Source organism: Ictidomys tridecemlineatus, chromosome 5 (genome assembly GCF_052094955.1).
Source record: "Ictidomys tridecemlineatus isolate mIctTri1 chromosome 5, mIctTri1.hap1, whole genome shotgun sequence".
NCBI lineage: Eukaryota > Metazoa > Chordata > Mammalia > Rodentia > Sciuridae > Ictidomys > Ictidomys tridecemlineatus.
In genome coordinates this window covers 19,660,350-19,676,530 of record NC_135481.1, presented here as the reverse complement: position 1 = coordinate 19,676,530, position 16,181 = coordinate 19,660,350, and the positions used below count along the sequence as shown (strand labels likewise).

The 16,181-nt window shown below is 38.5% G+C and overlaps 1 protein-coding gene and 2 long non-coding RNA genes across 3 annotated transcripts in view; 2 read left to right on the top strand and 1 right to left on the bottom strand.

Annotated features, from left to right (window-relative positions):
* Window positions 1–233: 233 nt before the first annotated feature.
* Window positions 234–1,094, bottom strand: LOC120886192 (uncharacterized). Its single transcript, XR_005728970.2, has 2 exons — window positions 933–1,094; window positions 234–812 (listed from the first exon to the last, which is right to left on the bottom strand). It is a non-coding gene; the product is annotated as an uncharacterized LOC120886192 (long non-coding RNA).
* A 33-nt stretch (window positions 1,095–1,127) lies between these two features.
* Rab8b (RAB8B, member RAS oncogene family) overlaps window positions 1,128–16,181 on the top strand; it is a 64,945-nt gene continuing 49,891 nt past the window's right edge. The window contains exon 1 of the mRNA XM_005316658.5: window positions 1,128–1,346. Coding sequence (XP_005316715.1) covers window positions 1,223–1,346 — 124 coding nt within the window. The 5' untranslated portion in view covers window positions 1,128–1,222. The remainder of the gene's footprint in view (window positions 1,347–16,181) is intronic.
* Window positions 1,548–11,660, top strand: LOC144377723 (uncharacterized). The gene is made up of 2 exons (XR_013438749.1): window positions 1,548–2,491; window positions 9,561–11,660. It is a non-coding gene; the product is annotated as an uncharacterized LOC144377723 (long non-coding RNA).

The following is a 16,181-nucleotide window of genomic DNA, read 5'->3' as shown; positions in this document are numbered from 1 at the left end:
CATTCATTGTCACTCTTTGAAAGCCTACTGAAGGATGCTGAATATAAACATCACTAACACTTCTACAGTGCCTAATGGTTTTCAAAGTGCTTTCACATTAGGTATGTAATTCTCACTACAACCCTATGTAATAGCTTGTTCTATATCCATTTTATAGATGAGAAAACCGAGGTTTACAGAAGAACCCCCAGTGACTTGTCAGAGTGGTTAAAGCGACTGAACCAAGACTAAAATCCAAAAATTAAAAAAAATGTTGTAATTATTCATACATGAAAATAGAATGCATTTTGACATATTATACATATATGGAGTATAACTTCCCATTTTTCTGGGTGTACATGATATAGAATTACATTGGTCCTATAAATATCATATATGCACCTAGGAGATAGTACTGTCTGTAAAATCCAAATCTTATTCTTTAAATTCCCATAGCCAAAGTTCCTGCCTCCGATGATGCTTGTTATTTTATAGGGCACAAACTGTAGCACAGCCTTCCCAGATTTCTAAAATTTAAGTCCATCCTCCCGCAGAAAGATGGGGGCAGTCTGCGTAGCAGATCCTCTAAAACAGTCATCACTTTTGGCCATGGTTTCCGCGGCATGAATAGAGTTCAAGTTAGCATGGTTATCATTGTTTTCCAGCTGTGACTGAGGGACTGCGGGAGGGTGCTTAAGCAGTGGTGCTGGTCAGGAATTTAAGAAGACGGATAATACTTTGCAAGCTGCGCCACAGTCACTCTAAGAAAGCATCCTGGCTCCGGGGTCCCAGTGGAAGAAATGCGGGAGCTGCGGGACTCGGATTCCTAAGTCCTGGATTTGGAAGGCAAACAAAGAAACAACCAAGTTAAGTTCCGACGGCGCGATAAGCAGAGTTCAAAATGAATCCTCCCTTCCCTGCTAGGGTGGAAATGCCTAGTCCACAGATCTCACCACCCAGAACAGATCGTCTGCTGTGGCGGTCCGGACTGTCCGCGCCGGGCACGCCCGAGGTTTCCCAAAGGCACTACCAGTCCCATGAAGCCCCGGGACGCGGGCGGTGATGACGAAGACTCCACGGATTGGCCACGGGGCGGGGCGCGCAGTCCTTCTGGGGGTGGGTGGGGCGGGGTGCAGGGCGGAGCGAGCGGCAGCTCGGCGGGCACGCCCCCTAGCCGCGGCCCCCTCCCGGCCTCTCCCCACCGCCTTCTCTCGCTCTCGGGTCAGAGGGCCGGAGCGAGAAGATGGCGAAGACGTACGATTATCTGTTCAAGCTGCTGCTGATCGGCGACTCGGGCGTGGGCAAGACCTGCCTTCTGTTCCGCTTCTCCGAGGACGCCTTCAACACTACGTTCATCTCCACCATCGGTGAGGGAGGGGCCGCGGCCCGGGACTGGGAGTGAGAAATGGGGGGCGGGTACTTGGGGGCCTGGGAGAGGGCGAGCGAGGGCTTGGAAGCCTAGGAGAGGAGACCTCAGGAACCGTAGGGAGGCGAGGGCTGTGAGTGAGGGCGAAGGCTTGAGGGAGAGGGGCGGGCGGGGACGTGAGGCGGGGGTGTGGAGGGGGCAAAGGAAGGGGAAACCGGAGAAACAAGGGCTGTTGGGGAAACGAGAGGGTTCAGGGGCTGATGTTGACAAGGAGGGATCCCAGAGGGACAAAGTGGGGGAACACAGGAAATCTCAGGGAGAGAGAAAAGAGATAGTATATATGAAAATGGATTAAAAGACAGCAAAGAGGAAGGAAACGTGAAGGGGGAAGAATGAGAGGGACGTGAAGTAAAGGAACAGAGGACACTAGGGACAAGAGAAGTGAGACCAGGCAGTTAATTGGAAGGGAACTGAGGGAAATGAATGATCAGGAGGTGAGAGATGAGGGGACATTGACCGTAAGAAATCCGGACGTAGATGCTGTGAGAGAGGGCAGAAGAAAATTGCAGGTGGGAGAAGGGTTCCGGGAACCAGTGGACGGCAGGCGAATACTTGGTGGAGAAAGTAAAGGAGAGCTGGGTGTGAGAAAAAGAAAAGGGGAAGCAACATATGTTGTAAAGAGGTTGATCAGAGAAGATGGAAAAGGGAGAGGAAATGGAAAGCAGTGGAGCATAGGACATTTCCCAATATCTGGGAGCATTGGTTATGATTTTCTCTTTACTTCTGTTGGATCAAGGAGAAAACAAAAACGACTAATGATAGAATAATGTCAATGGAGCATTAAATTGTTCTGAGTTTGTTAAAGTTGTTGGTGACTTTTATGAATGATGTGTTCAGGAAAATATGGTTCACCTCTTTGCTACCATCTCCTGAGGAATGGGACTTGAATATTTAACTTTTAAACCAAGGAACTGATCTAAAATTCTGCCTGCATGCCTGTGTATTTTGTTTTGGTTCTGATTATTACTTGTTAAATGAATCACAACATATGATATCCCCCCCAATTACTTCCAGTTGATTCAAGAGTTTTTTCTAATGTTGACTGGGAGCTGTCCTTCATCCATTTGTAGTGAAAGACATGTTGAGGTAACAAGATCTCTAACTTACTATAAACTGAAGAACAAATCAAAACTGGTTTAAGCTGAATGTGGAAATGACCTTAACATCATTTCCCTTAAATTAAGTAGAGTTAAGTAAGTACCTTAAGAATCTTAGCTTTTGGTTGCCTGTATGATGTGCCTGGCCTCTAATTGTAGTTTATTAACACATCTTTCATATTTCACCATGCATTTCTGGGTTGAGAAATAATAGAGAACTACTGCTTGGTAATAAATGTGTTTAAATATTTGTGAGTTTTAAGGATAATTCATCATTTCAAAAAAAGAATGCATGGGTATAGAGTACTTTTCAAGTATTGGAAAAGACTCATTTGTTATTCTGATTGCTTTCATACAGATTACATGGTCTAAAATCTCCTGAGTGTTATGATGTCTGGGCTTAGGGAAGTTTAAGTTGCAAGTTCTTGGCAGTCAGTCTTGAGTGGGACTTTTTCTTTTCTGAGGAAGCAGATTTTAAATGTCATCTCTCAAGTATATTCCTAAGAGATTTGGTAGGAGCTGGTACAGCAACAAAAGGCATTAATTTTGACATTGGTACTAATTTCAAAACTCCAAATAACTTTTTTTCACTGTTGAATGCATATTGCAATACAGTTGGTAAAGGACAATTTCTAACGAGTGGGTACCCTTTGCCCATTCTAGGTGGGACACTCCTAGAAATACCTTGCCTTGAAAGTGAGTAAGTCTCACTAATGATATTTCTGTTAAGTTCCTTGGATTTTTTTTTTGCTTGTTCATAATAATTTCATTAGTTTTCTCCCCCTCCCCTTAATTTTTGACCCCCATTTCATGTAAGGGCATCTGCTCCTTTTAAAATAGTAGCTTTTTAAAAAAATTTTTATTTTGGGGTACAGGCCTTGAACTTAGGTGCACCCGACTACTGAGCCACATCCCCAGTCCTAGTTTGTATTTAGAGAAAGGGTCTCATTGAGTTGCCTGGCACCTTGCTTTTTGCTGAGGCTGGCTTTGAACTCATGATCCTCCTGCCTCAGCCTCCCTAGTTTCTGGGATTACAGGCATGCGCCTCCATACCAGCAAAATAGTAGCTTTTAACTCTTACTTTTTTGTGCTGGGGATGTTTAGCTCAGTGGTACAGCATATGATTAGCAGGCATGAGGGCCCTAGATTCAATCCTCAGCACCCAATAACCCAATATAATTATAAATATGTGTAAATATGTATGCATATATATTCTGAGGATTCAAATTTTTCTTGTGTGGCATATATATAATATAATATAATATTATATTATATATATATATATAATATATATGATTGAAATGAGCTTCTTTGGATGGTTGCAGCTATTAAGAAATGAAAACCAGCATCCTGTAGCAGTTTAGAATAGGAGGTAGACATTAAATGGGGTGAATCTCATCGGGGAGCTTGTTCTTTCTGTGTGGTGGATGTGGTAAACAGAAGCTGTGAGCTGTGTCTTCTTCAGTTGACCTGGAGGAGGAGGGGAAAATCCCATGCCTCTTATTTAGCCTCAGAGCTCCAACAGGAAGTGGTAGCACACCACCTTCAAACAGCAGGAGAATTTATGTACCTGAAACCTAATGCTTTGCCATTAAAATTAAGCTAGGAAAATAAGCTGAATGTTAACACAATTCTAGTGAAAAATTCCACTAGATTCATCACTGTGGTCTTCACCTCTTTAGAGGCAAAGTTACTTCCCCTAAGCCTTTACCCTATCTTTAAATGATCTGAAATGTTGAGGTGACAGTTGGTGGCCCATCTCCTCTCCAGTCATATTGTACCTACATGTGTAAATTTCTGGGGTTTTCTGTGAAAGGGTTTTGACAAAGGTCTGCTTTAGCATTACTGACATAACTTGATAAACTCTACATCACAGGAAATACTCATTTCTTAATACCTGGGGTTTGCGTGTGTGTTTTGGTAGATATGTACACATGTCTGTTTTCTTCCCATGAAGATACTTTTAAGTCTTAATTTTGCCTGTTCAAAGTTTGTGTAGTTTTTAAAAATGGGAGCCTGCCATCTTCAGACACTGTTGTGATAGGGGTTCTGTCATCAAAAGGAAGGAGACCATTATCATTTTGGTTCCAGATATAGTTGTCTTATAGATACTTTCTTCTTCTCCCTTCTCTTAAGTTCTTACCATTCTCTGTCTCTTTCATTTCCTTTCTGTGCTTTGTTGTGGTCAATGATTTCTTTTATCTGACTTGTTGGGGATCTTCCAGTATATATCATTCAGGTAATAGTTGTTAAACATGGAGTATGGGTTGTTTTATCCACTTGAAGAAATTATAGGCACAGTGTTCAAGACCAACTGACCTTTCAGTTCAGATATTTGAAAATTTAAAAAAATTCGTGATTGATTGGTTCTAAAAAATGTCCTTTATATAACCATTATTAACATTATTATATTGTAAAATATAACATTAAGACAATCAGGAATGGTAATACAATTAATCATATATGTCCTATGGGATGTGGCTGCCTTTTAATATTGATACAGATACATATTGATATCTTAAAATGACCCTATGTGAAACAAGATGCTGGTAGAACAAATAACTCAGCCCTGTCCTCTAACAGGACAACCTAAACTTCTTCCCTTTGCTGTCTCTCCCCTGCCCTACCCCCTTCTTCCTGTTAGGTATTTCCTGAGTGGTTTCATTATTTAGAGTAGTCATACTTTGACAGCAGAGTCTTAGAAATTATCTTCTTTGTGCCCCACCCTAATTTTATAAATGAGAAAATGAATGTTTAATTGATGTTCTCAAAATTACATAGCTGGTTGTAGCAAAGCCTTCAGTAAAACTGCAAATCTGAGTCTGTCACTTTTCACAATGAGCTGCTGTTATTTCTGATCTGTATGATCATCTCCATAAATTCAAGTCACCACCTTTTCCAGGAAGAATTAGATTTTTCACGCTTGCCTGTGTGAGGAAGTTAAGATGTTTCCACTTTTTAAAAAAATTTTTTTTTACATGTTGATGGATCATTTATTTATTTATTTATTTATATGCGGTGCTGAGAATAGAACTCAGTACCTCACACATGCTAGGCAAGCACTCTACTACTGAGCCACAACCCTAGCCCAGATGTTTCCACTTTCATTAACCGTGTCTGCTTAGGGAAATAGTCAATGTCCATTAAATGGCTCTGATCCCTATAAGAGTTTATACTGGGGTAACTCAGCATTTGTAGCTGTTCTTTGCCCTTTCTTTCTATGTTTGTAGTTTCAGCTTAGGAAGATCAAAGTACGTTCTGCCATAAAAAATTTCTTCCGTGATCAAAATAACTAATGAAATAATTAATAGCCACATGTTGGTAATTGTTGCAGCTTAGTCTTGTTAGAACACTTTTAGACATTTTATCCTGTGACATTGCATATTTTTCTTGAGTTCCCTTTTCTTAAAATCAGGGTTAATACATAATAGCCCATGAGCCATATGTGGCCTGCAGCCTATTTCTGTGTAGTCCACAAGCTAAGAATAGTTTTTACTTTTTTTTTTTTTTTTCCAGTACTGGGGATTGAACCCAGGGATGCCTAACCACTGAGCCACTTTTAAATTTTTCCTCAGTCCCCGCCTCCTTTTAAAATATTTATATTTTAGTAGTAGTTGGACACAATACCTTTATTTTATTTGTTTATTTTTATGTGGTGCTGAGGATCAAACCCAGGGTCTTGCACATACTAGGCCAGCACTCTACCGCTGAGGCACAACTCCAGCCCTCCCCAGCCCTTTTTATTTTTTTATTTTGAGACAGGGTCTCGCTAAGTCCTTAGGGCCTTGACAAATTGCTGAGGTTGATCCTGAACTTGTGATCCTCCTGCCTCAGCCTTCCAAGTCTCTGGGATTTAGGTGTACACCACTACACCCAGCTGGTTTTTACATTTTTAAAGATTATTTAAGAAATAAAACAAAACAATGAAGAATATGCAACAGAGGCCAAATGTATACCAGAAAGCTCAAAAATATTTACTAACTGGTCCTTTATTAAAAAAAAAAAGTTTGTTGACTTTTGCTTAAAATTAAAAAGTGTTTTTTGATTGGTAGCATTTCAAAGCTTTTATCAAGATTTATTGACTAAAAAACAAACTCTGTCATATTTACATTTTTATCCAAGATGAGATCAACATTTGACTGAGCATAATCCAGATATGTACAGCAAGTTGATTTTAATTTTCATAGTTGTTTTCCTTGGTTTCAATTTCTTAAAGAAAAATATGCAAGGAACATGCAAGTTCAGATTGAACATTTTGTGCATAAAGCCTTGTTTTAATGTCATTGTGTTCTTTCTGAGCTGTCAGTAGATTTCTCATCTAAGTGATAACTTCAATAGCAACACTAGTTCAGAAAAAGTGGCATTTAATACTGGGTGTGAAGGGTTAAATTTATCTCCTTAATTAATGTGCTAGTGAATGAAAAAGCTTTCTACAAATTAAGGATGGGCACAGGGAAACTGAGTCTTGGATTTAGATGTGGATCTGTCTTAGGAATAAGTGTCCTTTAATAAAGAGCTTCACCATCTGTTCTACAAATAGCAAGTCAGGGAGGGGGTTCTCTTGGCAACAACTGCAACATTGTTTGGATCCACTTAGAAAAGCTGGAGGAGAATAGTTTTAGATGTTGTTTTAGAGGGAAATAAGTCTAACCTTTGAAGACAAGGAAAAATTTAGCAGTTGAGTTTTGAATTGAATCCCATAACTGATCTGAAAAGAACCATGGAGCCAGAATGGGAAGACCAGAGGGCTGCTAGCATGGCCTGAGCTGGTGCTTGTCTAGTTCTGCCAGCCTGCGCACAGCTCTGCTCTGGGATCAGCTCTCCTGTGGGTGTTAGAGTTGTTACTTGAAGTCATAGTAAGATAAGAAGAGGGTTGGAGGGGGGATGGGGAAGTAGATTTTAGGTAGTGAATAATATTGTAAAGTATGAGATCACCAAGCTTCTGAAATGTAAATAGCTATGGGAAAACAAAAGGGAACTTTAGGGTAGGATTGTAGACTGTTTCTTAGGTCAGGGGTGCAAACTCAAATAGGCCAGGGAGGAGCCATGAATAAGGTGATTGGGCCCTGAATGGGAGGCAGTAAGGTATAGGGAATCCAACGTCTGCATTTCAGCTGCAGTTTTACCATCACCATGCTGGAAAGTCTTCTCATATTTCAAGATAGGCTAAAAATCTCTTATAAAACCCCAAAATTATGGGCAGTTAAACAACAACAAAATAGTGTAAGGGCCAAACGGACATGTCTGTGGCTACATGAAGTTGTGAGCTGCCAGCTTACAAACCAGGCATGATGGTCAAGGATCTGTGATGATTAGGTACTTTAAAATTGGTACTTTAATCAGAGATGGTGTATATAAGGAGAAGTCCTAAATTATTTTCATTTTCCAGGCAGTGAAGTTGTTGGTGGTTGGTTTGTGGTTGGTGTTAGGGAGATAGCATGTTAAATTTTTTTTTTTTTTTTAAAGAGAGAGAGAGAGAGAGAATCTTAAGATTTATTTTTTAGTTATTGGCGGACACCACATCTTTGTATGTGGTGCTGAGGATCGAACCCGGGCCGCACGCATGCCAGGCGAGCGTGCTACCACTTGAGCCACATCCCCAGCCCAAAATATTAAATTAACTATGGGTCTAGAGTCAGATCTGAGTTCCTATCCTGGCATATGCTTCTCCTAACTTCAAGGCCTTTGGTAAGTGGGTTGTCCTTCTAGAGCCTTGGTTCCTTCATGTTCAGTAGGGTGTAAGAATACCGTATTACTTTTCAGGTTTGCTGTGAGTTGTCTAAGGTAAGAATCAAGTCTTATTTAACTTTTAAATTTCCAAGGCCTGTATTAAGTGATTGCACAATTGGACGAGTGAAAGGATAGATGTGAATTGTGAGAGAATTGGGAGAGCACAGTAAGAGCTGTAAAGCATTGCCTGAGTTTGTTGTTATTCTTTTATGGTATTAGAGATGATTAGGTGATGTCTGAATTAAAAGTGTTTAATTTGAATTTTTAACACAAGAGTGTTATCCCCCCCAGCATAAAATGCTGTATATCTTTCTATAATCTCTTTTAAAGTGTTGTTTAACAATATAAAAGATATTTCACTTATCTTTCAGTCTGCATAATAAGCTATTATTTGAACACCCTGCTTTCAACCCCCCACTAACATAAATACCAAATAGAAAATGAGTGAAATCACTGGGTTTGCATTAGAAGGGCCATTTCAGCTTTGTCTCTGCCCATTAGCTTCAAACAATGCAACAGATGCCTGTTAACAGTTTCATGCCCATTTTTAATTAGCAGATGGAGCTGTGTTTGTGTCTGTGTTCTGCCCAGCACTTATTTGAGTGACAGGGTACTGAGTGGATTAGAATTAGACTGGGTGTTTGGGTTCAATACAGCCAAATTCTTTTTTTAAAAAAATGCATATAAACATTTATTATATAGAACCATTTGCATATCTCTCACTAGAACAGCATGTATCTAGAGTAAAACTGACGTGAAGTTATGTTTTGTACACTTATTGTAGGAAGAATTTATCATTTTATGGTTTAAATGAAAGTTTCACTTTAATCTTGAAATTATCACAAAATAATTTTTTTAAAAGATGCAATTTACTGTTTTGACACAGTATGTTGAGGAATACCAGGGTTAGGATGGATAGGCTTCAGCATAGTGTGTTGAGAAATAGTGCAAATCTGGGGTGAAAAATGCCAGTACTGGTGGGTTAGTAGTGGTTGCCTGGAATGCCATCTTCTGCAGGTTCTGAGGTCATATCTGAGCAGCAAGACTGAGGGCTGTGGTGGATTCTTAACATTTGCCACAGAGGTGGCAACACCCCAGACATATGCTGTTTTCTAAATAAAACAGGTAGCGATGTGCCCTCCAACATGTTATGGCTACATTTCAGTATTAGCAATATTTTTAGTGAATAATTATTGGACATACTGTGTCAAGAGATGGGTTTTTATGTTTGAAGGTTTTTCTTTGAATTAGTAAAAACCTGAAAGGATTTAGGTGCCTGGTTGTCTTTAGAGGAAGAAATAAATCTGCTTTTTTTGTTTTTTTTTTAGTTACTCCGGACTTCCTTTGGAAAGCCACATGAAGTGGTGGAAATGTTTAGAAGCAGTCTTGCACAGCAGCCCTGTTGGCTGTGATGAAATGTTTTCTTGCTATCCTACCTAGAGCATGTAGCATGTTTAATTAGGCACTTTGATATTTACCAGTTGCTGAACCTTTGGACATTTTCCAGGAAGCTCTCATCTTCCTCAGCCCAGGATTTTAGTTCTTGGCACCCAGGGTAAATGCTAAAGCTCTGTCTGATATCATGTTCATCAAATTTAGGCTTACTGTCTTTAAGGTAGACCACAGTGCTGCTTGGCAGCTTTTGACAGCATTTCAGAACTTCAGAGCATTTGCAAAAGCTGTGTTAGGTGTGGAATCCCACCTCATCATGGTAAAAAACCAACCACAGAGCTATTAGGCAATGTGTAAAGCTGCACAGCTTTCTGTTGGCAGAGCTGGTACTGGCAGGACTTTCCATATCACATAGTAATTTCACATATTTTGGCAAAGAACTTGGCAGTAATTGTCTTAATAAATTGTGGATATTTTCCTGGTATATAGAGTGGAGGGACAACCTCTGAGGATGTATTATCAAATTTTGATGTGAAATAGAGGGTGAGCTGCTTAAAGTTATATTGTAGGCTCGATTCTTATGACTCTATGCAATGTATGTTTATCTGGAATAGGCATTACAAAATAATTTCTTCATACAATATACACAAAAATACATAAAATCCATTACAAAACAAAACACTTGCATTGTGAGGTGTCAGTGACTAACTCTTCTGAAATTTGTTTATTGCTTGTGAATTTGCATGGGATAGCTGTTTATGGTTTTCAAAAAGAATTTTTTTTTTTACTTTCTTCTTTTCTAAAAGTCTCTAAATAAAATCTTGATATAGAATGGAAAACAATTCTTTATTGAGTGTTAACTGTTCTGTTTTTGAAATGGCTCAGACTTCTTTCTCATTTCACTAACCATTAGTAATTCATTCCTACCCAGGATTTGGGGAGAAGTGATTGGGTTGAGAAAAAAATTGTGAAAACAATATTCTGATCCCCACCCCATCCATTTCTTTGGCTATTTGTTCAGTCTCTTTTGCTTTTGTTAGCAGCTGGAGTAATCTATTCAGTAAAAAGTTAGAAGCTTCTGCCTAAAATAGAGAATTAATAGTGCCTATGACTGCTATCATTCTTTTATATTGTATAGAACTATGTGGTAAAAATTGGTGCTTGTCTTTACCACAACTGGTAATGAGCAGTAAGCTACAGACTAGGGTATTGCCCACAAACAGAATAAAATGAGTTTGTACATTTCCTGTTTTGTCTACATATATTGTTTTGAAATTTTCTAATTTTATGGAAGCATAAAATTTTAATTTTAATAACTTTTCATGAAAATGAAATCCACTACAATTAAATTGAAAAACATACATATATACTGCCAGTAGTGGTGTCTTAAACGTTTACCCTTCAACTTTGATAAACTATTACATTTTAAATTTGTGAACTCAAAAACTTATTACCACCAAAAAAAAATCAGGTAACACAATCAATAAATGAAAAATTGAACTAAACTGACAATTCCCAAAAGAAAAAATACAAATGACCAACAAATATGTGAAAAAAAATGTTTAACATTTTTTTTGTGTGTGTTAAGGGGTTGCTGGGGATTGAACCTGGGGCGTTTTACCATTGAACCACATCCCCAGCCCTTTATGTTTTTTAAATTTTAAGACAGGGTCTCATAGGTTGCTGAGGGTCTTGCTGAGTTGCTGAGGCCAGCCTTGAACTTATAATCCTCTTGCCTCAGTCCCCTGAGTCACTAAGATTACAGGGGAGCATCACCAAGCCCAGCTTCAGCATTTTTAGCAATCAGGAAAATGCAAATCAAAACTAGACTGAAATTTTATCTCTCCAGTTAGAATGGCATCCGTCATGAATACAAACAATAGTAAAGTTTAGAGAGGAGGTAGAAGAAAAGGAACTTTTACACTGTTGGGAGTATAGACTAGTATAACCATTATGGAAATCAGTATGGAGGTTCCTCAAAAGAACCACCATATTACCCAGCTAGTTTTCTGTCAGTAGATGAATAAATAAGGAAAGTGTAGTATATTTACATAAGAGAGTTTTAGCCATAAAGAAGAATGAAATTATATCATATGCAGGAAAATGGATGGAACTCGAGAACATTAAGTGAAATAAGCCAAATTCAGAAAGGCAAGGGTCACATATTCTTTCATAAGTAGAATCTAGAGAGGAAAAAATGGGGGTTTAGGGGAGGGTTGATAATCTCATGAAAATAGAAGAGAGACCAGTAGGGTAGAAGAAGGGGACCAAGGGGAGGGAAGAGGTGAAGAAGGTACTGGGGAATGAAGTTGACCAAATTATATTGTTATGTTGTGTGCATGTACATTTTTGTAACAACAAATTCCACTTTCATCTATAATTATAATATGCCAAAAACAATGAAAATATTTAAAAATAAATAAGGTAATTTATACTGTGAAATCATTGTATGACTTGCCACAATTTTTGTTCATATCATCTCTTAGTTATTGTAAAATAAATCACACAGTACTGTGAAAAACAATTGGTGCATCTTTCCAGCCTGTCAGGGCACAATCTCCTCCCGAAGACATTAGACTAGCCTCATAAAAGGTGAGTGCTAGCTTCATGATACTCAGTCTATGAAATCAGTGTCTGAAAAGGAAAACAGTTTTTCATTTTCATTCTTCTGCAGGTGCTTGTGTACAAGGGTTCTTTTCACCAGTGTGTTTGGATGTCATGAAGACAAAAGGAAGAAGTAGTAGTAGTTAATTCAGACAAACCTGTGTTACTCTTGGAAATTGGTGAAAATTTTTGTAGTATTGAAGAGATTGCTTAATGTTTTTGAATCCTGTCCTTAAAATGTCTTGGTTTTAGTGATAAAGCTGAATGTAACCATAAAAATAACTATTTGAATGTTGAAAGGAGTTCTTTGTATAAAGCCTTTTTAAATACTCTCATTTTCTTTACACTAAGCATGGCATGGTAGGTGAAAAATAATCTGAGACAACAGGATCTCTTTAGCTGGTGCTCAGTTTCCATTTGACAGATAAGAAGCCCTGAGGCTCAGGGGCAGTTGCTCATGGTCACAGGGACCCTGACATTGAGCATTAGTTTTCTGATTTCAAGTCTCTTTTCTCTTATACTTCATCTGCTTTCAGTTCTCTGGCAATGAAAAGATGGCTGATGGTTTAGTTGGATACAGACAACATTTTGTAGGAGAAAAGGAAAGGATTGAACTAGGATATCTAGGTCCAAGCACATCTCTGGTCCTTGATTGGCCATTTGCTTTGGGGTTGAAAAGGAGCAGCTGGGAGTGGGGTAAGATTTGAACTAGATCTGCAAGAACTTTCATTGCTTACCAAGTTAGGTAGGAAGAATTGTAGTGGTTTGTTCATGAACTACCCATGCCAGACACTTAAGTCATTAGCATTTTCACTAAATTCACTCATTCTGGTAACATTTTTTGGTCTGCAAAATTTTGAGAGGAAAGGGCTGCTCTCTGTCTATAGCAGCCTCTCAAAAATTTGAGAGGTCATTTTAGCACAGTGATGAGAAAAGCTACAAGGATAAATATATGATACTTTGAAAGCACAGAAGAGAGTTTGGGGAGAGCTTTTAGGAGGAAATTATATGAATGCTCAAATCAGAACCCGAAGGAGGACTGAGCTGGTAGAATGAGAGAGTGTGAAGAAGAAGAATTGTGGGCTCGGGGCTCCTGCGATTCGGCCCTTGGAGTACCTCCCGTATCCCATTTGGCTGAAGGCTCAAATGAAATCTGGGGGATGTAATAAGAGGCAGAGCTGAAGGGTAATTAGATGGCAGATTATGAGGGGCTTTTAAACCTTGTTCAGAGCCTGGCTTTATCGAGAGTGTTAGGGAGTCACCTAGGGATCTTAGGCTGGGAGATCAGTTGGGATGTTAATAAGACAGTATTAGTTGTCCCTTCCCTTCACCTGGACTTTTTCTGCATATAAAGTGCTTGCATTTATATTCTTTTATGTAAACTACCCTGAACATGGGAAGAGATTATTATTCTAGACAAGGAATCTCAAGTTTTAAGAGGATAATTGGCTTAATCAGTCTTGTAAGTAGGTAGAGAAACCAAGACTTGAGCCTCACACTTCAGATCTGGGCTGTTTTCTGTCTACAGCAGCCTGCACTTATCAGAAAAATCCTCTGAGGGACTCAGTGTATTGGGCACGTAATCATAGGTGTGATCCCTCTTGGTGGTCTGGAAGAACAGTATAAGCTAACCAACAAACCTTTCAGAACTATGTTGAATGGGAAGATGAACAAGTCCCTCTGGACAGGCCCCAGCAATAGCTAATGCTAAAATGCATCATGTTGCCTATTGGCCCCTGGAGGTCAGTGGACTTGTGGTTTGGGGTTGTCTCTTGGACTCTAATCCAGTTCCTCAGGAAGCAATCAAACATGTACACACCAGAATGAAGGCAGGAAAGGACATAGTTTTATTGCAAATTCAGTTTTTTTGCATAAAGAAAACTAATTATATCAGAAAGCTGCATTATCTTTCCACTTGGGGCCATTGGTTTGATATGCTTGTATGTTGTTGGCCTTAGACTGATTTGCTAGGAATAGCTACCTTAATTGTGAGCTTCCTTCCTTTGTGAGTTTCAACTTCACAGTAGCTTCTCCTTTTTTCTAGGGTGAAATTTTATCTACTCTAGCTTTTGTTTGTAAAACCCTGTTTGGCAAAGTTTTCCTTAGGTCACAGTGGCATTATAAACTAGACTAATACCTGATTTGTATGTTAACCCTAAATCTCTAGAATGCTGGTGTGTGCCAGAAAGAAGAAAAAGCCTAAGCAGGTAAACTTTTGATTTTTATTTCTTTATTTATTCTTTTTAGATATACATGACAGTAGAGTGTATTTTCAAGCAGCTAAACTTGATATGACAAAGTACACTTGCTAAAATGAACTCGCCTTAGGGGCCCCTGGGCTCTCACTTAGCCTTTGCATTCTTGATATATACAGTGGTCCTTTTCTTCTCTCTGGCCCTAAAACAGTAAAAGTTGGGCTGAGGTCTTTTAAGAAGCAGGCTATCAATAATCTCAGAAGAAAAAGTGGCAGAGTGACACTGTGGGAAAGATATTCATTATATGACTTCAGGCAAGTGCTGGGCTTCCATTTCTTCACATGCAGAAGGGGAATCTTGTGATATACACATTTCAAAATCCCTTTAAAAACTCTGACTTTAAGTTATAGCCAATGGACTTATTGAAAAACGGAAAATGTAGACACAAAAAAATCAAAATAATAGTGTAGATTAAAAAATAATAATTTTTTTTAAAAAAACTTAGACTTTTGACACACAAACCCCCAAGTTCAAATCCTGGTCCTACTGTTTCGTTTTTGAGAGCCTTTGGCAAATTATATAAGGGCTTTTGTTTCGTTTTGAGAATTGAATGCATTGTTTTATATATAATATCTTCAGCTCACTGAAAGCATACACACAAAAGTTGTATGTATATGAGTGTGTATGAATGCATTCACTTTCAGTTCACTGAGGGTAAGTCGACACAGCTATAAGAAGCTTAGTAATCCTTGAGTGCTTCATCGTTACAGAACTTGCTTTTAATAAGAGCTGACATTATAATGCTTATGATATACCAAATATTGTTCTAGGTATTAACATTTCTTGTGGATTGACCTATTTAAATACCCTTAGTATGTTTTAGTTGTATTTTGTTATTATCCTCATTTTTCAAAATGAGGTAATTGAGGCACAAAGTAGTTGAATAATTTCTCAAGGTCATATAGCTTATAAGTTGTAGAAACAATCCAAATTTGAATTCAGTCTGCTTTTAGAGTCTGGGATTTTAACCATTGTCTTTCTGCTCTAACATGACTCAGAAGTATTTTTTTGAAAGAAGAAAGGAGGGAAAGAGAAGAAAAGAAAAGAGAGAGAAGAGATTTGTTATCTTCCAGGAGGCAGTGCAGGTTGAGCTGTGGCACTACTCTTTACCCACAGAGTTCTTTAACCCCCTTGGTCTCAGTTCCCTTTTCTCTGCAAAGAATTGGTGTGAGGCAGTTTAATGAAGAAATATAGGTCCGAGGATGTGGTCAAACTCACTAAATTGTTAAAGTTTTTTGTTTTATCTAGGGAGTCTTTGAAGCACTTATTAGGAGGAGTTCCATTTAAAAAAATATTGGTTACCTAATGGGGTGTGCTTTGGAGTTCTAGAATTAGATCTTTTTTTTTTTTTCCAAGACACTTTTTTTCATTATAGTTCTTCATAATATTGGGGTTCATTTTGACATAATTATACAAGCATGGAATATAATTTGCTCCAGTTCAGTCCCTGATACTTATACCTTTCCCTTCCCTTCTCTCCTTCTCCCTTCTCTTTACTGATCTGTCTTCTATTTATAGGTAAATTGATGCCTTATGAGTATACATAAATGTGAAATTCACTGTGGTATATTATGATTATAGGAAAGTTTGGTTAGTTTTTTTAAAAATATTTTTTAGTTATAGATGAACACAATATCTTTATTTTATTTATTTATTTTTATGTGGTGAAGATCAAACCCAGTGTCTCATACATGCGAG